Source organism: Enoplosus armatus, chromosome 22 (assembly GCF_043641665.1).
Source record: "Enoplosus armatus isolate fEnoArm2 chromosome 22, fEnoArm2.hap1, whole genome shotgun sequence".
In the NCBI taxonomy this organism is placed as follows: Eukaryota; Metazoa; Chordata; class Actinopteri; order Centrarchiformes; family Enoplosidae; genus Enoplosus; species Enoplosus armatus.
In genome coordinates this window covers 8,165,178-8,184,612 of record NC_092201.1, presented here as the reverse complement: position 1 = coordinate 8,184,612, position 19,435 = coordinate 8,165,178, and the positions used below count along the sequence as shown (strand labels likewise).

General features: G+C 42.0%; 2 protein-coding genes and 1 non-coding gene across 3 annotated transcripts; 2 read left to right on the top strand and 1 right to left on the bottom strand.

Annotated features, from left to right (window-relative positions):
* Nucleotides 1–1,348: 1,348 nt before the first annotated feature.
* On the top strand, nucleotides 1,349–8,462 carry smo (smoothened, frizzled class receptor). The gene is made up of 12 exons (XM_070929201.1): nucleotides 1,349–1,610; nucleotides 3,099–3,298; nucleotides 3,488–3,697; nucleotides 3,848–4,020; nucleotides 4,479–4,698; nucleotides 4,831–4,954; nucleotides 5,117–5,209; nucleotides 5,447–5,555; nucleotides 5,950–6,135; nucleotides 6,430–6,578; nucleotides 7,512–7,646; nucleotides 7,840–8,462. The coding sequence occupies exons 1-12, from the start codon at nucleotides 1,349–1,351 to the stop codon at nucleotides 8,460–8,462; spliced, it is 2,484 nt and encodes an 827-aa protein (XP_070785302.1).
* trnae-cuc (transfer RNA glutamic acid (anticodon CUC)) lies at nucleotides 4,372–4,443 on the bottom strand. Its single transcript has one exon. It is a non-coding gene; the product is annotated as a tRNA-Glu (tRNA).
* Nucleotides 8,463–11,144: 2,682 nt separating the features above from the next.
* On the top strand, nucleotides 11,145–18,069 carry cax1 (cation/H+ exchanger protein 1). Its single transcript, XM_070929132.1, has 20 exons — nucleotides 11,145–11,220; nucleotides 12,239–12,415; nucleotides 12,548–12,702; nucleotides 12,965–13,073; nucleotides 13,171–13,287; nucleotides 13,383–13,444; nucleotides 13,598–13,786; nucleotides 13,867–14,052; nucleotides 14,724–14,823; nucleotides 15,110–15,251; nucleotides 15,375–15,558; nucleotides 15,731–15,830; nucleotides 15,919–16,037; nucleotides 16,206–16,243; nucleotides 16,339–16,592; nucleotides 16,856–16,992; nucleotides 17,110–17,204; nucleotides 17,505–17,583; nucleotides 17,671–17,779; nucleotides 17,965–18,069. The coding sequence occupies exons 1-20, from the start codon at nucleotides 11,145–11,147 to the stop codon at nucleotides 18,036–18,038; spliced, it is 2,502 nt and encodes an 833-aa protein (XP_070785233.1). The 3' UTR covers nucleotides 18,039–18,069.
* Nucleotides 18,070–19,435: the final 1,366 nt, after the last annotated feature.

Sequence of the window (19,435 nt, the reverse complement as noted above, 5' to 3'; positions counted from 1 at the left end):
TTACAGTATGTCTATATCACGGTATTGTATTATTGTTGTAAAATATGTGTATATTACATCTACTGAGCATATATATATAATGATATTCATATGTTTATGTTTAATGTGTTTATTATTCATACTTATACCTATATTATATGTAATACACATATCATGGAGTAACAGTACCAGATTTCTGGATTTCTTTTGCACAAATAGTTGACATAGTCTGAGGTATTGTAATGTACATAATGTATATATTTCTCTCTTCTCTATTGTCATCTCATCTCTCTCTATTTATATTTATATCATTCAAACACTTGAACTTACTTGTCTCTTGTGCAGCTGTAGCATGTGATCCTTATCTTATTCGAAGATGATGAAAAGCTCCTAATACAACATCAGCAACAGTCCCCTGAAATTCGTTTTGAGACACAGTTTTGAGTGCAAATACACTGTACATATATTTATGTTACTGAATGAAACATTTCAGCGTCACCTCCTACATGTTGTACGAGATCCCACAGGTGTGTGATTCAGCACAAATTACAAACATCCTCTCATATGAGAGTGTAAACCTATCGGAAGGGGGTCTGTGTTGTTTTGGGGGTCCTTGAGATGAGGAACCTTGAGAAGGCTTGCCATAAGGCACATTCTTCCACTTGCAGAGGGGGGAAGGGAGGGGAGGTTTTGTTGCCCTGGCTCTCCCCCACCATGTGCATACCAGAGACAAAAAAAACAACCAGACTGTGAGCTGCAGCTTGGGAGCACAACACGGCCTCAGAAGGCTCTCATCAGACACTTCACCGGGAGGAAAAGCGCTTCTTGAGACACGTACAGAGATATGGGATAATGTATCATCTGATTTTTCTGCCAGGATAAAAAAGGGGGGCTATGGAAAAGGGGGTGGTGCATCTGAGCTAGAGATCCTATTACAGAGATCCAGACTTTTTCATGGCAAGTTTTTTGGAAGTGGGGGGAGGGCGAATCTACAACTTTCTCGGCCTGATGTCTTTTTCACACTCAGCCTGAAACGCTTCATATGAAGACTTTATATGGTTTTAGGTTGATGGTGCGTTTTTTCCCGAGTTGAGGGCAGTTTTTTTGGGAGCTGTTGGGATTTTGGATAATGAAGGAATTCAGGAGGATCCAGCAAGGATCGGACGAGAAGTGCAGAATAAAAAAGTTTGGGAGGACTGCGAGAAAAGTTTGAAGCGCCCCGCAGATTTCCCTCAACATGCCGCGTTTGGAAACTTATTCGAAATCTCGTGAAGAAAACTTCATCTTTGGGAGTCTTGGGAAACGGGATCATTGAGGCAGTAGAAGTCAAAATAATCTCAGTTTTGCACCGTTGAATCTCTCTCCCAAGATGTCTTCCCAGGGTTGGAGCCCCATTGTTGGATTTTACGGGATGCTTTGCGTCTGGGCTGCCGGGCTGTCGGGCTCCGGGGCGGTGTTGTCTCCAAACGGGACGATATTTGAGGATAACTGCAAGAAAACCACAACCTGCGAGGCACTTAAATACAACACATGTCTGGGATCGCCTCTGCCGTACACACACACGTCTCTGATCCTGGCCGAGGACTCCAGCACCCAAGAAGAGGCTTTTGAGAAGTTGACCATGTGGTCAGGTGAGATTAAGAGTCCGAGGAAAAACTAAATGATGCATTTTAGAGGCTGTTGGCTGCATGAAGAAGAGTGATAATCACCCTATAATCCAATTAGAAAACTGGTAGAGGTCTGATAAATCCCAGATGTTACAGTGTGCCATAGGAGAACTGTAAATACATGTAGGGTTATTAGGAATATTAACATGACTGACTCAAAGTGATAATTAAGAACTATCATGTCACAATGAATAAAAACAGTATGGGGAGCTTGTAACTTGAAATTATGACATCAAATATGAACCAGAACTTGGCCTTCAGGCGTTTAATTTGTAGCAATTACATAATAAATACATATATAAATAAATAAGCAGTGGGATCTGTTTGGTAACAGTGATGTTAATTGGTGTGACAATGGGCTGTAATGAGAACACTCAGGGAGAGATAGGAAGAGAGCCTCGACAGGAAATGAAGGGTTAAAAGCCATTAAAGGCAACAAAGGGAATCACTCATAGGTGTTAACCATCAAACAATAGGAGGGCCTCGCTAATAAAAGGGTTTTAGTTATTCTGCAAGAGGACCTTCACATTCATAAGCCCTCACTAATGACCTGTCAGACCTGGGTCACCTCACAGGTGTCAAGGGCTTCCAAATAACCCACATTTAAGGAGCCTCATTTGAGTTGTTGGATGTGGTTTATTCTGGCTCCTGTGTAACTTTCAGCAGACCAGTTAGAGAGCTTCATATAATGTCTCTCAGAAATCACATTATTCTTTATTATGCTGGGGCTTAAATTACAAACATTTTTTAAAACATTGCTACTCTACAAAGAAACAAAATGTTCCGGTGAATCACAACTGGAAACCTCAGAGATGCATTTCAGTTGTTTGTATTTCATATTCCAAACATCGTACAAAATCACATTATTACATCATTACCAGGATGCATTTGCATTGCATTCTGATTTATGACAATTGTAATTCAAAATCGGGCAGCAACTACAGATTATTTTCCCCATCAATTAATCTGCAATTATTTCCAAAATTAATCAGTTTGTCTATAAAATGCCAGAAAATGTTGATCATAATGTGACGTCTGTGACCAACAGTAAAAACCTGACAAATATTCAGTTAACTACCATGGATGACAAAAAACAGTAGCAAATCCTCACATCTGAGTTGTTGGAATCTGCTAATGTTTGGCTTTTTTTTGCTGATTAGTTGTCGATCAGTTTTGTGTGGATTGACTGATCAATTTATCGACTAATCTAGTGAAAAAATTGCTGACACAATTAGTTAGATGATGTGAATGAAGACGATCACAGTTCATCAGTCAATTAAAGTCAAACTGACGGATCTATGTGCACACCTCCACCTTCCAGGTTTGTTAAATTGTTAGTATATTGATTATAATGATGATCACCACCACCATCAGTCGGATAAATGTAGCCCATGTCTTGTCGTCTAACTTGAATGTTTCAGGATGTTTTAAGACTGTTTTTTTCTGTCTTAGGTTTGCGGAACGCTCCTCGCTGTTGGTCAGTCATCCAGCCGTTGCTCTGTGCCGTCTACATGCCCAAATGTGAGAACGGCCGAGTTGAGCTGCCCAGCCAGAGCCTGTGTTTGGCTACACGTCGGCCATGTAGCATCGTGGACCAGGAGAGAGGCTGGCCCACCTTCCTCAAGTGTGACCAATTCCCTGTGGGCTGTTCGGTAATTATTGATCCCTAAAGGAGTTTTTTTCTCAGCAGGTCAGAGGTTAGAGCCAACTAGAGAGCAGACCAGTTGGATTCTCTAGCAGGGCTAGAGGGCTATGGGAGAAATGTTACCTTCACTGAGATAATGCTGGACGTTAAAGTTGAATTAGAAGCTCACCTTTCCCCTCGCGTCCTCTGTGTGCAGAATGAGGTGCAGAAGCTGAAGTTCAACACATCGGGCCAGTGTGAAGCTCCCCTGGTGAAGACAGACATTCAGTCGAGTTGGTACAAGGACGTGGAGGGCTGCGGCATCCAGTGCGACAACCCTCTGTTCACCGAAGAGGAGCACAACGACATGCACGCCTACATCGCGTACTTCGGCACCATCACCCTCCTCTGCACCTTCTTCACCCTGGTGAGACATAACTACACTACCTATAATTCTGTGTGTTGTTGATCAGAAGGTCAAGGGATTTAACTTTTATGTATAAAGGGAAATGTTCATATGTCATGCATATTTCTCTTTTCAACCGTCTTCTGACTTTCAAAATGTCCTCCGTTTCAGGCCACCTTTCTTGCCGACTGGAAGAACTCCAATCGCTACCCAGCTGTGATTCTCTTCTACATCAACGCCTGCTTCTTCGTGGGCAGTATCGGCTGGCTGGCCCAGTTCCTGGATGGAGCACGCGACGAGATTGTGTGCAAGAGCGACAACACCATGCGACTTGGGGAGCCCTCGTAAGTGACCCGACCAGTCATGAGATTAGATTAGAGTACAGGTACTGAGACAACGAAATGCAGTTAAGCAGCTAATAAACATAAGTGCAAAGAGCAGTAAGGGGTGGATATGGATACGCTTAGATATAGACAGTATGAACAAAAAGATATACAGTGCAGGTAAAAGTACAAGTTATGGCAATAGTGAGACATGATATATAGAATAAACAGCTGGGGATGTGATAAATATATCTTGTATAGGCTTAAGATGAGAGACATACAGTATAGACAGTTTGAATATGCACAGGCATTGAAATTATATTTCGGGTAGTTAAGTAAGTTGGAGCAGACTGTCCTAGTGCTAAAGAGATGTTCCCTGACCGGGAATCGAACCCGGGCCGCGGCGGTGAGAGCGCCGAATCCTAACCACTAGACCACCAGGGATGTCCTATCTGTGAGTAACCTCATGCTGATTACAGGTCTTCAGAGACGCTGTCATGTGTCACCATCTTCATCATCGTGTACTACTCCCTGATGTCGGGTGTGATTTGGTTCGTCATGCTGACCTATGCCTGGCACACGTCCTTCAAGGCCCTGGGCACCACCCACCAGCCTCTGTCTGGCAGAACCTCCTACTTCCATATGGTCACCTGGTCCGTCCCTTTCGTCCTCACCGTGGCCATCCTGGCTATCGCTGAGGTGCGTATGGAGCCATTCACCCCGTAAAATCTGACACTCTGAGACGGGAAAAATGGTTTATGGTCATGAGAAAACATGATCACACTATCACTTTTCTCATGTGTTGTGGCTCTGTTGTGCGGTGCTACGCAGGTTGATGGAGACTCGGTGAGTGGGATCTGTTTTGTGGGCTACAAAAACTACAGATACCGTGCTGGCTTTGTGCTGGCTCCCATCGGAGTGGTGCTTGTTGTCGGCGGCTACTTCCTCATTCGGGGTGAGTGAAAGTTTTACATTCAAGTCAAATAGCTCAGTGACCCTCCTTGGAAAAGCTGTTTTAGCTCTTCCATCCAAATCTTTCAAGCTTTGTGATACTCAACAAATGCTCCTCATATTCATCCCCACGACAGCGACTGATCCAGTACATTTCTCTTTTTAGGCGTCATGACGTTGTTTTCCATTAAGAGCAACCACCCAGGACTACTGAGTGAGAAAGCAGCCAGCAAAATCAACGAGACGATGCTGAGACTGGGTATGTTCTCTCATCTGTAACAGCATGTTATCGTGCACACTAAACAAAGAATGTGAACACTTTTTATATTCATCATTCTGGATTAATATCTCCAGTTTATGTCATTTGAATTTGGAAAATAGTAAGCAAAACAAGAATTTGTACCGTTTTCCATAATATTCTTTCTGTGTGAATACTATTGGGAGTAAACTGTTTGATATCTTACATCTGATTTGTTGTTCTGTTTCTCCTTGTCAGGTATATTTGGATTCCTCGCTTTTGGCTTTGTTTTAATCACCTTCGGTTGCCACTTCTACGACTTCTTCAACCAGGCGGAATGGGAGCGGAGCTTTAGAGAATATGTGCTGTGAGTTCTCGTTGTCTTTCCTCTTTAGGTGGCAGAAATCCTGTGATTAGCTACATTTAATGTTGTTACTACACCTGCCTGCACCAGAAAGCTAAATCCTCCACACAGAAATCCACAAACTGATGCTGTTGAGACTCCAAACCGCTGCTCAACCGCTCAGCTTGCAGCGGTGAATGCAGCCCTATTTCCCCACAGTGTTGACACTGGCTGGGTCTGAATTAATCTAGCCTCAAAAATGTAAACCACTCTCTCCTGCCTTGACATGTAAAAAGACTTTCTTATTTACCAGATCCAGCATTTGAATGTAACTCAGTCATATGGGTAGAAGGTGTGGGAGACACATGGTGGCATGGTGGATACATAGACTGACTGCCTAGTGTGATATTTTCAACAGGTGTGAAGCCAACGTGACAATCGCCTCTCAGACCAACAAGCCAATCCCAGAATGCACCATTAAGAACCGGCCCAGCCTGATGGTGGAGAAAATCAACCTGTTCTCCATGTTTGGGACGGGCATCGCTATGAGTACCTGGGTCTGGACCAAGGCCACCATCCTCATCTGGAAACGAACCTGGTGCAAGTAAGCAAACATCAACGTGAAATGTAACATTTCATCAAAATCAACAGTTTTCTGTGGCTGTGGTTGTGCCCCTAAAAAAGGATGTTTTCTGAAGATTGTGTTTTATGTTTTTGCCGTTTCCAGTCTTCAATCAGTCTCTTCTCATTTCTTGTGTTCACATCATTGCTATATACCTGTACCAAATGCTGTAACATCTGTTTCTGATCGGTTTTCTTTGGGGAAATACAGCACCTCACCACATCCAGCTGTCGTTCTCTCTCTTTCTTAAACTGCCCTACTATGTTCCCGTGTCAGGATTATTGGCCGTAGTGACAATGAACCCAAGAGGATCAAGAAGAGCAAGATGATTGCCAAGGCATTTGCAATGAGGAAGGAGCTTCATAAGGACCCAGAAAAGGAACTGTCCTTCAGCATGCACACCGTGTCCCATGACGGACCAGTGGGTGAGTATTTAGTCATTAGATTAAATTTTTTATACTCCACTATTTGGGGTGAAGGATGAAACAGTGGAAGCTACGTCTGGTGATGTTTGCATACTTCCACCCTGTGGTAAATGACTGAAACTGCAAGACATCTTGGATTTTTTTATAGTAGAGATTGTACCTCATGTTAGAATGGTTATTGTGGGCATATTATTCGTAAGATGCGCCCTGTTTCACCCCCATAGTAAAGGGGCGCTTCACCCGAAATACAAAAAGACATTTTCTCATTCATCTCTCGAGATATCTAGCCATGCAGATATTTTTGGTTTTCCTAGTCAGGACTATTTCTTTTGTATGAAGCAGTTCTAACCGGAACATTGTTTATAAAAATGCATTGTTCAGTTTTTTTAATTTAGTTTTTCAATGACGTGAGCTCCACAAACAAATTGCTATTCATGGTCATTGTATTGGGGTGGCTTAGCTGATTGGTGGATAACTCAAAACACATAAAAACCAAAACTATGTGCATAGATAGATCCCACTAGAGGTAAGTGATAAAATATGTTTTTTGTAATTTGGGTGAACCAACTCGCCAAGCTTTGTTGTGTTCAGTAATATAATGTCAAAAATGGCACCATGTGTGCTGATGTAATGATTTACTCCTTTTGTGAACCACCATGTGTTTTTTTTCCTTCAAATTTGGCCTGAAAATATTTTCCATTTGCTTTTTTGTGGTATAGAGGCTACACAGTCAGGGACAACTGTTATGTCTGTAGCTAAGAACTGAACGACACATTCCCGTGCTCATGTAAGCTGTGAGGCTGCTGCGGCTGCCATGCTTGTTTAGCTTGGAGCGGTCCAGAGCTATAGAGGCAGCTGTGGGGGAGCCATTGAGAGTATGTTGGATTTAAAGCTGTCCTTAGTTGTCCCTAAATGTCTTTTTCTAATTCATAGCTGGAATCAATTTTGACCTCAATGAACCATCGAATGACATGTCATCAGCTTGGGCGCAGCACGTGACTAAGATGGTGGCCAGGCGAGGTGCCATCCTGCCTCAGGACATCTCTGTTACTCCGACTGGTACACCAGGTGAGAACTGGAGGCTGCGACATTACTGCTCTACATATGCAGAGCATTTCAAATCACCTGTCCCCTCTTCCCTCCCTTCCATCTCTCTTTCCTTTTGTCATTCTTTACCCTTTCCCATCCATCTTTTTTCCATTTTTTTTCATTATCAGAGGACTGTTCATCGCCAGCTTATATTCTGTTATTTCTTTCACAGTGCCACCTCCAGAGGAGAGGAACAGGCTGTGGATGGTGGAAGCTGAGATTTCACCAGAGATGATAAAGAGGAAAAAGAAGAAGAAGAAGAGGAAGAAGGAGGTGCGTCCAGCGGAGGAAGTGGTGGACCACCAGGCTTATCGCCAGCGTGAGTTTGGTCGCAGCTCAGTGCCTCGCCTGCCCAAACTACCATGCCACCCCAGTCTGGTGGCTAATCTGCGGGAACAACAGAGGCAACAGCAGAAGCTGGAGGAGGAAGTCCTGCCAGGGTCCTACCCAGACTTCCAACCCCCCCACCCTCTATCCTGTGAGGAGAGGTGTCCCTACCCGCAATACCAGAGCAGTTGGAACAGCTATGGCCGCAGCATGCTCTCTAACCCTCTAACCCTCAACGACCGCCCAGAGGATCTGGGTCTCGGCCCACGTTGCCCCCCCTCTGCCTCCACCTGGCAGCCCAGTGGATCTTCCCGCTACCCTGGGGAGATGGATCTCACCACTGGGCTGTCAGAGAGGTTGGCCCACGTGGCTCGGGTACCGGCAGGCCGAAGGGCCGGCTACGGACCTGTTCACTCCCGGACCAATTTAATGGAGGCGGAGCTTATGGATGCTGACTCTGACTTCTAAGAGAATAGCTCCAATATATTGCTTTTTGGTACACAGACAGTAAGCTATAACAAAGTGCTGGATACTTTCAAAATTCTTACTAAAGTGCACCTGATTCCCAATGTCCAGAGGTCGAGATGGAACTAAGCTCAGTTTTTTATTTTCCTTTTATTTTGATTTTGTTCTTTCAGAAAAAAGCAAAGGGATAAAGTGAAAAGATATGTTGTGAATAAGTTAATGAAAAAATATTTTTTATACTTTATTTGTGTCCAATAAAATTTCAGAGGCAACTCCGTGATGACAAGACAAATGAGGCAGCTAAACTTTATATGGCTTGAAACAGATATGTTTATTCTGAAACCCCTATGCATTCATCAGCTCAGCCCTGTTTGTGACAACATTAAACTCTAAACATGGCATGATAAGTCGAGGTGTCCAGGATGAATTGCTGATCGACACAGTCAGCTTGTTTTTAGAATTACCAGTAAGGACATTTGAAGATGTAGGCAGTCGAAAAACAGTTATATTCTTAATCTTTGATTGACCGCTTGATTGACAGTAAATCCTGACTCGTACAGAAGACCATACAGGTAAAAAGAAATGCTACGGGCTACTTGCAAATACTGTTTAACCCAGGTCCTCTTTTGTATTATATTTGACTGTTCTCAAGACTCCGTTTCTCTCTTTCCACTACTATTTAACCTTTAATTACTTGTGTTTATGTACTGTTAACTTGAGGTACTAACCATTATCTCCCTTGCCCTATTAATACTATTATCACTAATTATTGCTAAGGACTTTGAGAGGATTCTTATACAATTTGTGATCCACACTGAGACTTAAACAGAAGCCGGGACGTACCAAAATAAATGGCTTGGCTAAATAAAAAAAAGACATCTCATTTTGTACACACCAGGTTTTGTTTAGTTTTAAGTCGAACACATCAGTCTCACAGCTTCACATTGTGATCATTTACTGCAGATTTCAACAGAATAACCCAAATTATTATCTTGTGCTTACTTTCCTTCATTTTATTGAGGTCTTGGAAAGTAGGAGTGACGTGATTATGCCCAACATTGCTGTCACCGGGTCTTGAAGTACACCCATACATCAGTGCAGAAAGGTGACAGTTTAAACCACTGGAGGTCAGCAAAGACAAGACTTTCAGGGGATGTTAAGTTACGCTTTAATAAGCTAAGCTAAAATACATACTAATTATTTGTACGGTGCAATAAACCAACAATTAGCATATTTTCGGCCTGTAGAAAAAGACCAAAATGAATGGAATGGAATCTTTTTCTCAACAAGTTAACCTTGTATATTTCAGAACATTTCTCCTTGTACAATTATTTGTAAAAGTATTATTTTTTTTACAGCAGTATTTCTACTTGTGTTAATCTGTTGTACATATTCAGTCTCAACTGGGCTTCATGTGTGTTTCCCCCTCTCTTCAGCCCAGTTGAGAGTCTTTTGTATGATGTGTTTTAAACTGCAGTGGGCCTAGAAGTCACCTTTTCTTAATACTTCTATTTTTCAGTCTCTGTCTTTCTAAATGTGTGTACTTGTATATAGGTTGTTCATAGATCTCTCAATAAGGGTATTATTTGTACAGATTTATATATCAAGTCACTTGATTACTCTGCTGATATGATAAATAAAAAGGGAAGAGTCAGCCTTGCTATAATAAGTTGTAACTGTACTTGCTGTAACCAAAATTCCACCTAGTTTTGTCATTTTACGCTCAATATGGATAAATGATGCTGAAGTAGACTGTGATAGACCGCTTCTTAGCCGATGCTAATAAGTTTGTCTAAGTGTCCATTTATTCATGTAGTTGTTGTTACCACACTGCTATGAATGTATGAGTTTAGTGAGTTTGGCAACAAAAATAAAGCATAGCTGATGTCCACCCAAAACGTTTATGTTCAAAGATTATTAAGAAATGAAATGTTTTACTTTTTATGCCTTGAACAGTAACACACTCTGTTTCTGTCAGCGGTCTACAAGATGTAGACAGTGTTGTGTTTAGTCTCCCAACTGTGTAAAAAAAAACGTTTACTGTCGTTTTGACTGTGCAGCTGTACTTCTTTGTTTTTATATGTAAATAAAAGTAACCCTACACTTTTCTGTGTGATTGTTCTGCCATATTGCCACATAGTTTGTGCCTCTCATGTTTAACTATTCAAGTCAAAGAGCTAAGCATCAGATTTTACCACAAATAAATACCTGCTGATATTGGAGAAACACAGGCTCATTTAACAGCTTTCCGCAGAAAATATTGTGTCAGCAGATGTTTTAAACCTGTTCCCAAAGATTTCAAATTGTATTTGTATATATTAGTGTGTCTTTCTTGTATTTGTTTTTTCATACAAACTTTGATGTAATGAGAGGCATAAACTGGGGCTAACAGATTTGCACTACTGTCTTTTTTGATTCTACCACTAGGGGCGCTAAAGTGGACATTTTCAAATCCTACATACAGGGGCTTTAACTGTTAATTATGTATCCAAATGAGACTTTAAGGGTTAAACCAGTCAAATGTAAAATCTCCCCAGCTGCTCCATCCCCCACCACCCCTCCCCTCTCTGTCTTTGTTGGGTGGCAGACTGTGGACGAGCAGTGGCTGCACGGCAGACCTTATAAAGGGATGTGTGAACCCTCGGCGCACAGATGAACAGGAGCGACACCAAATGAACAGACAACATGTCCCACAAGAAGTCTTCGCTGCCTCCAGGTGAAGTGGAGAACCTGCGGAGAAGATCTGCGGCTGATTCCTCGGGTGAGACAGAAACGACTGTTTGTACTTTCCTCATGACGGATATCAAAATATCTCTTTGTTCGTTTTACATTTGACTTTGTCTGCAGCGCGTTCGTCAAAGCCACATGTGCTGCCAGACTTTGCTACAATCCGAGCTAAACTTTAAGTAGTTTAATTAAAACACTTCCTGTGAGACTTTGACTGTCAAGCTCCATTGAGGAGCCTTCACTCCTACGAGAATTGTTTGAAAGTCATTGGAAACTTCGAAACTTTTCATTGAGGTCACTTCACCTTTATGTTCGGACAGGTGGAGGTGAGGATCCACAATCAGAAGCATGGGTTCTCTCATCTCTCCACAGCTTGCTGCTGTTTTCATAATGTGATGGGAATGTCACATGGTTGCCACATTTGTAAAGATGTCAACTCATTACCAAAGTAGTTTTGAATTATATTCCAAGTGGATGTCATGATGGTTTTCTGTGGATTGAATGTGTTAGTCGTCAGCTCCCAGTTGGCTCCAAAATCTGTCCATTGCACCTTTTTAAATCATGAACTTTAACTTCTTTTATCAGACGTGGGGAGTGACAGTTAAGAAGTTAGTAGAAAGTTACATTCTCATAAACAACATTATAAGCAGATGGACTTTAATCAGTATAACCAGCAGGCTTCTGTTTTTCATATCAAGGCATAGCACAGTCTGTTACGTTTTCTTATCTCTAAGTGTTGCAATGCATTAATAATGTGATCAGTCTTGGCACACAGCAGTTGACACTGGTGGTGGGAGAGGGGACACCCTGCATGACTCTCAGGAGGCTTTTGTTAGTCATACTCATTTCTCACGGTGCAGCTGCAGGGCGTTGGTCCTGGATGTCAGTCAACAGCTCCACAGCTCTAATGCATTGAGACCCCCTCAGTGAAGGGTCAATACATCGTCTCCAGTCTTAATTCAGCATTCTCTTCCACTGCTGCACTGGCAAAACATTGTTGGATGTACTGTGCCTTTTTTAAAATCTGTTCTTCATGATGTTTCCGTCTTCAGAAAACTATGCCGATCCTGAACAGCATCAGCGGTTTCCACAGCGACAGTCCCAAGGTGATTGGCTCTGTGTTGGCCCGCAGCATCCAGAGCTCGGCGCAGCGGAGACGCCCTCCCCAGATGCTTCTGCCCACCACTTCTGCCACTACACCCCGAAATGTTTCCTCACCGTCCACAGAGGTGAATGAGACATTGGTTGATGTTTTAAGTAGAGACAGGAGGAGTCAGTCGAAACAATGAGATCAGGGTTCACAGGGATATTTACTCGCCATGCCATGTGCATGAGGTTTCTCACAGTTGTGATCTGCACAGGAGGACACGGCACCTCAGCCCGGTCTACTCCGTCACGAGGTGTCCGGTCTACTCCGTCGCGGTATGGAGAAGAGGGTTGGCATGAAGGCACCTCAAAGACCACGATCAGAGCTGAGAATGAGGTGGAGGCGCACAGGGAGGCCAACAACTACAAGGTGGGCCATGACTGGGTCAAGGCGACGCTTTAATCCAAATACTCCCCTGCACCTAAATCTAAGTTTCTACATTTTTTCAGGAAGAATTTAAACATTTTGAACATGCAAATGTGAAAAGGATGTCTCTCTGATGTCTAAAACCGACTATATTTATATCCATTAACTCATCAAGCTCTCATGGTAAAAGATATTGTGAAGGTTCTTTTTAGCGCTGCATGTTTGTGTGACATATTTTTAATCAAGAAAATCCCACTTTTTTCAGTTTGGCTTCAGGAAGTGGAAGGGCAACGTGACAGAGAAGCCTATTGAAGACCGATCAGATGTCGTCAAAGAGCTCTACTCTGATCTCAGCATTGTGAAGCCCCAAGAAGGTCTTTGTTTATTTTTTCTCTCTTTGCACTCACATACTCATGCAGACAAATGTGGGGGAAGCAATAACCTGTATTTATGATTTCTCCTCTGTTTCAGGCTCAGTGGTCACCTTTGGGAACATAGTTTATGTATTTTTATTTGGATGGTGGATATCTTTAATCTACTTCCTCATTTGTCCTGTTATGTTTCTAACAATCTTCGGTGCCCCTTATGGTATGTATCCTATAACACAGCCGCATCACTCAGAGTATTAAAGCTTCGCCTGAACAGTGGAACATCATGCCATTTTCTCTTTTTGCTTTTTTTAGGCAAACTTTGTTTAAAGATGGCGTGGTACTTTATTTGGCCATTTGGGAAGTCGTTAGGAAAGGTAACATGATATATAGCATCCTTCCTTCTCAATTAACTTTTTGTGTCTTGGAATTCCAATATTTAAGTGTCATTGCTAAAGTAGCTGGGACATGTTCTTTATTACCAACAAGTAATTATTCACCTTATCTGTTGTCATCTCTGCCTTCTTCAGGCCGGGGATGTAGTTAAGAGATCCGTTATGAAGCCTCCAAGGTGTGAGGTCATCCCTGAAGAGAGGGACAATGAAGACAGTAAGGACCTTGTCAGGGACAAGGACTCCGCACCCCTTCTGATGTCTTCCCCGATCCCTGTTGAGATCCCTGTCCCAGAAGCACCAGCTGGAAAAACTTCCAAGCACTGGGTACAAAAGTCAGAACGACCTTAATCACAGTTTAGTAATATTTATGAATGAGTTTGATTATTCTTTGTCCTTCTCTGCAGTGTCGCATCAGTACTTATGTTTGGTTGTTACTGGGTTACCCCGTCCTGGCTGTGTTCCACTCCCTGGCCTGTGTGCTCTCCTGGCTGCTGGTCTTCACTATACCTGTATCCAAGATGAATGCTCGCACACTGACCACTGTCCTCCTCATGGCACCAGAGGACATTCAGATTCACAGGCTGGAAAAGGTTATTTTATTTTCTGAAATGTCAGTGGCTCGTCAAGAGAAAGATGTCAAGGCAAGGAATGTGTGCAATATTTTCCTTCCAAAGGGGGTTTTATACTATAGAATCCTTATTAGCTATGGTAACATGTAACTGAAGTGCCCCACATGTTAATGTGAGTGATGGCGCTAGCTCTTGCGGTGTGTAAATCTAATTAGTGTGTCTTCTATGACTTTTTGTTTTCCTTTTTAAAGGGTTGGTTCAACCAAATCACAAAGAACCAAGTTCTCACTGACACCCAAGTGGTGTGTAACATGTGCTATACATAGTTTTGGTTTTATTTGCAAAGCTTTTGAGACACTTTTCATTGGGAACTGACTTCAATAGAAAATAGCTCCATGTGACATTAGTGGACTATCCAGTGTAACCAGGATGCTGGTCATGGAAAGATGTTGCTGAGTTTTTCAAATTGAATTTTTTACATAAATGAAATTGGGGAGGCAGCCAAAATTACATAGGTGAATATCTCAAAACCTTAGCACAACATAACTGTCTGCATGGCTACACGCCACCAGGAGTAGGTGGAGAAATGCTTTTTCATTTGTTTAAACTGGCCCTGGACCTTATCTGTTAATTGACTGTTTACATCTAATGAATGATTCTGTAACTTGAGTGTTTTATGTCCTCTTTTGTAGACTCTTGGGTGCGAGACCAGAGTCATCTTATGCTGTTATCAAGCTTTCAATGTGTATTACTACAAATACACTGTCCAAGGAATCAACATTTTCGCTCTCAGTATCCTTTTTGGGTTGTTTGATCCAACTTGACGAAAGTAAGTAAAAAGCGGTCAGCTATGGCACCATTAGACAATATACTCAATATACTGGACCCCGGTGTACTTTTGAGGTAATTTCTGGTCGCAAAAAGTAGCACAAGCTAAGAGCTGAAGACATCTATCCATCCTTTTCAAGTAATATATATTTTTCATAACCAACAAATTGTGATTTTGTACATGGTCAACACAGTTCTGGTCTGTCCACTGCCCATCCATTTGTTCTCCTTAAGTCTGGGTTCCCTGCAGACTCTCTTCCCCTGGTATTCATCACTCTGATTATTGGCTATACTGACCAGGAACACAATTTCTTCAGCGCGAAGACCAAGTTTGCCACAGCCATCACTTCCATCATTCCTCTATCCTACTATATTGGCATGGGTATAGCCAGGTATGGTTTGTTTCGCATTTTTGTCGCTGGCAGGAAGTACAGACTCGAGGCGGGGGGGGGGGGGCGGAATAGTATACAGTATATTGAATGGTTGTTATTTGGTAACTGTGCGTATTCCCACAGCATTTCTGCACAGAGTAACTTTGCAGTGGGAGCGGTGGTGAATGCCACGTTTGGCTCCATTACTGAGATGACGTTCTACATCACAGCATTGCTGCAGGGACACCGTGCTGCCACCAAATGTTATGAGGAGATCGTTAAAGCGGCACTCACTGGGACCTTGCTTGGATGTATACTGTTCATACCTGTGAGTGCCTGAGAAGGACAAATGTGTACATATCGGTTAACATGTTCTCCCTGAGATGTGTTGGTTCTCTCTGTTTACCTTGGTTTCATTTACGTCTTTTTCATTATGGGATTCAAGTGTGAAATTGGTAGACAGATGGTCACACTCATGCGCTAACCTCGTATGTTTACAGGGTATCTGTATGATCATTGGGGGCATTAAACACCAGGAGCAGCGATTCAACAGTCGTTCAGCCGGAGTGAGCTCAGCTTTGCTCTTCATATCCATTGGAGGTATGTACAGCAGCTGCACATAACTCATTTTTAAACAATATGTCTTCCACCAACAGATTCATAAAACTCATTGTAATATTTTCCATAGGTGTGTTTGCTCCCACCCTCTTCTCAAAGACCTTCGGTAATCTAGTGTGTGAAAGCTGCACCAATATTCCAGGCAATGCCAGTGTACCCTTCATCTGCAAGGATTGTCACTACGACACGGTGGGCTGCTTCACTTAACCTTCATGTGACTTCATGCTTGTGGCGGTTGAGCAAGTTTGAGAACACTTTCAGATGACATCTGTGTGGGTCTCCACAGCTTACATAAATAAAAAAGCTTTTAAAAATGATTGATTTTTAATTTTCACCTTCATTTTTTGTTTTTAACAGAGTCAAACTGACCCACATTTGATTCTGTCCAAAATCGAGTAAGTCCAGGTGCTACACGCAGAGTTTTTTTTTTTTTAAGAAATCTACTCATCAGTGTTTTAACAAAATTATTACTTTAAAAAATGTTTTCCAGGGCCCTGGTGTACACAATTTCTGTGCTGCTGCCTGCTGCATACCTGATCGGCCTCATCTTCACACTGAAGACCCACTCCCACATCTATGATATCCATATCAGCGATGGCCAAGGAGGCCATGCACACGGTCAGTACGCACAAGAGGGCACCAGCACTTACCACCCCACTGGTGAGGTCACCACTGGCCATCTCCTTGCAGCCAACACGTGTATTAATGGCAGCAACGTAGCCACCAGCCAGGTGGTTGCAACAGGTGTGTGTGTGTGTGTGTGTGAGTATCGTATGCATGTAGTGTTCTTTAATCTTTTGGTTGAAGGAAAATGAAATTGTGAAGCACTGCTATATTAACCTCTTTGTGCATGTAAGCATTTCCCTTGCAGTGAGGTAAAGTTGCGCCTGTGCATGAGGGTGAGGAACTAAACTTGTACTTGATTGAATGTGTGTGAAAGGGGATATAAAACAGTGAGGTAAGTCATACATGTTACACTTTGGTAAGCATAGTGTGTATGTGACCAGCAGGCCATCATGTGGTCCACTGGTCCAGGTGGAGGGCTCTTGCAGTGCTGATTGCTGCCACAGTGTTGATGGCCTGCTGCGCTGATCTCAGCACGGAGAACATCGAGCCCATGCTGACCCATTCCTCCATCTCCCAGGTATTCAAAATGCTTTATTCATAAAGAGGAAGGGACAGTGCCTCTTAGATTCCAAGGTCCATTGCTCCTTGGTTGATAAGACCATATTCTCAATGTGTTTCTTTGTACTTAATGCAGTACTTCATCGGTGTCACAGTGTTGGCCATGGTGCCAGAGCTTCCTGAGATTGTCAATGGGATCCAGTTTGCACTGCAGAACAACATCAGCCTGAGGTATGAGTACACTGTTGTAGTATAATTATTAATTACTACCAGAATTTTTTCAACTTTTATAAAGGCCATACTTCAGTTTTGAGCAATGGGAGATAATGGGAGAGCACAATATTTAATGGATATATAAATGTGAGATATTTCAATGTCTACTCATTTATAAACACATTATGTGAGTTTTACACAAGTTTGAACACCATTAGACTTCATACACTTCTTTCCATAAGTTGATACATAGGTGAAATTGAGCCACTGTAAAAGGAGTGTTACAAACATTTTAACTTGTATATCTTTTGTCTGCAGCCTTGAAGTGGGCAGTTGCATTGCTGTGCAGGTCTGCATGATACAGATTCCACTGCTGATACTCTTCAATGCCTTCTATGTAAGTGCCTAGTTTTTTGTAATTGCATAGATTTCTTTATATAATGCAATTGTTTCAATCATGACTGAAGGCTTCCCCCCCCCCCAGGATGTTGGATTCATGCTCGTTTTCAGTGATATTCATCTCTGGGCCAGCATCTTCAGTGTCATTCTGGTCAACTACATCTTCATGGATGGAAAATGTGACTACTTTCAGGGTAAGTCATTCACTGAGACCGAATTGAAAATTACACCATTAGTCATATATCTAACTAATAAAGCAAGCAGGTTCGTGGGGTAGCAGGTAAGAGGATTTGTGCTTGTGGCCTGTTTTTTTTTGTCTGGCAAAAAGGTTAAGCTTCAATTAACATGTAGATTATAATGAACTCTATTTTGTTTGCAGGCACTGCTCTCGTGGTGGTCTACCTCATCCTTTTGGCCCTTTACTTCTTTGCTCCTTCTCCACGCTCTTGTTGATCTGCTTGCCAAGAAAAATCCTACGAAAGGCTCCGAAATGTTATGCCACTATAGAAATGCACTTATCCCTCATCTTCAGGTGGTGTGGCTTCAGTGTCACAAAAGATGGAAAAAGAATTGGGATGAGTTTTGAAATTTCACAGCAGCGCTGTGACTGAATAGCTGTCTGCTTTTTGTCAATATATGATACTGACATTTTTCCAGTTCTGGCTGTCAAGGAAATCTGTGACTTTGATGTTTTGCTCTTGCATTTAAATGTAAATTTGGGCTATTTATTTTTGGTTGTGAATCATTATCATATGTGGTTTATAGTGGACATAATAAATTCATCAATTTATAAAACCTGTCTGTAAAATAAGACCACTTTTTCAACTAGTGCTTCACCATCTACATCAGTTTCTATTTAAGAACATGTGATTTCTTTTGAAAAATGTACACCACTATAATTTATATTGGATTTTCATTTCTGCTACATTTTGATATCTTTTGCTTCGTAAAGGTCATTATTGACAGTTTGGCACATTCAGTATGCTCAGCTAACGAGGACAAATGGCATGCATGTTATCACCTTCTAGTGTGCTGTCTCAGAATACAAGTGGCAACAGGACTTAATGCAAAAACAGTCTAAAATAGAAAATAAAACAGTTTGGGTTTTATTTATGTTATGTTTCATACTAATTATTAGTCAAGCAAAAGAAAAGGGAGGGAGGGGGGGCGCCGAGAGCTATTTACAGAACACTTTTATTGACAGTACTCCAATACAACATTCACACAAGCCTACTGTACAACATTTTAGTGGTCACTTTCAAAACTGTCCCAAAGTGAAGATTTGATGATGTTAACATAAAAAGCAGGTAATGACCTCATGCACAAAGTAGTTTGTTATGCAGAGCAACATCCCATCATGGGTCTCAACTAACCTCTCATTCCTCATTATAATCACACTTTGTTCAAGGTGCAACATTATTTGGCATCAGTTAAATTCATTAATTGGACATAGGAACTCTATTGAACACATTGAATACGTGCCTTTAGGATTAATACCAAAAATATGCTGCATCCTGCCGTGAAGCCCACTCTGTGTGCCCATTAACCAGAGCAGAATACAAAGCTTCTGCATCCTTGAAACAGGATACAAAATGAGTGTTTTTGCCACTAAGATGTTGAGTGATTCTATGTAATGGTTAAAATGTTAACTTAATTGAAAACGCAATTTTCAACAGAAACCCTTTGTCTAAACATGCAATTATCTTATACTGCCTGTATTTGTGAACATTTCAACCTCATTAAAAGTTTGAAAAAGGCACTGCAGTATAAACAAATGTTTGTAGAAGCCTGCTACTGAACTCCCTGTGCAAAACAGTTTCAATGTCATCAACAGAGGGAGTAAAAGCCTT

Bases quoted from the DNA above. Each gene is read 5' to 3' on its own strand.
- cax1 (XM_070929132.1), top strand. From the start codon at position 11,145: ATGTCCCACAAGAAGTCTTCGCTGCCTCCAGGTGAAGTGGAGAACCTG. The intron at 12,703-12,964 runs GTGGGCCATGAC...CACTTTTTTCAG, and splicing joins GGGAGGCCAACAACTACAAG to TTTGGCTTCAGGAAGTGGAA. The intron at 15,252-15,374 runs GTATGGTTTGTT...GTATTCCCACAG, and splicing joins ATTGGCATGGGTATAGCCAG to CATTTCTGCACAGAGTAACT.
- smo (XM_070929201.1), top strand. From the start codon at position 1,349: ATGTCTTCCCAGGGTTGGAGCCCCATTGTTGGATTTTACGGGATGCTT. The intron at 5,210-5,446 runs GTATGTTCTCTC...TCTCCTTGTCAG, and splicing joins CGAGACGATGCTGAGACTGG to GTATATTTGGATTCCTCGCT. The intron at 5,556-5,949 runs GTGAGTTCTCGT...TATTTTCAACAG, and splicing joins AGCTTTAGAGAATATGTGCT to GTGTGAAGCCAACGTGACAA.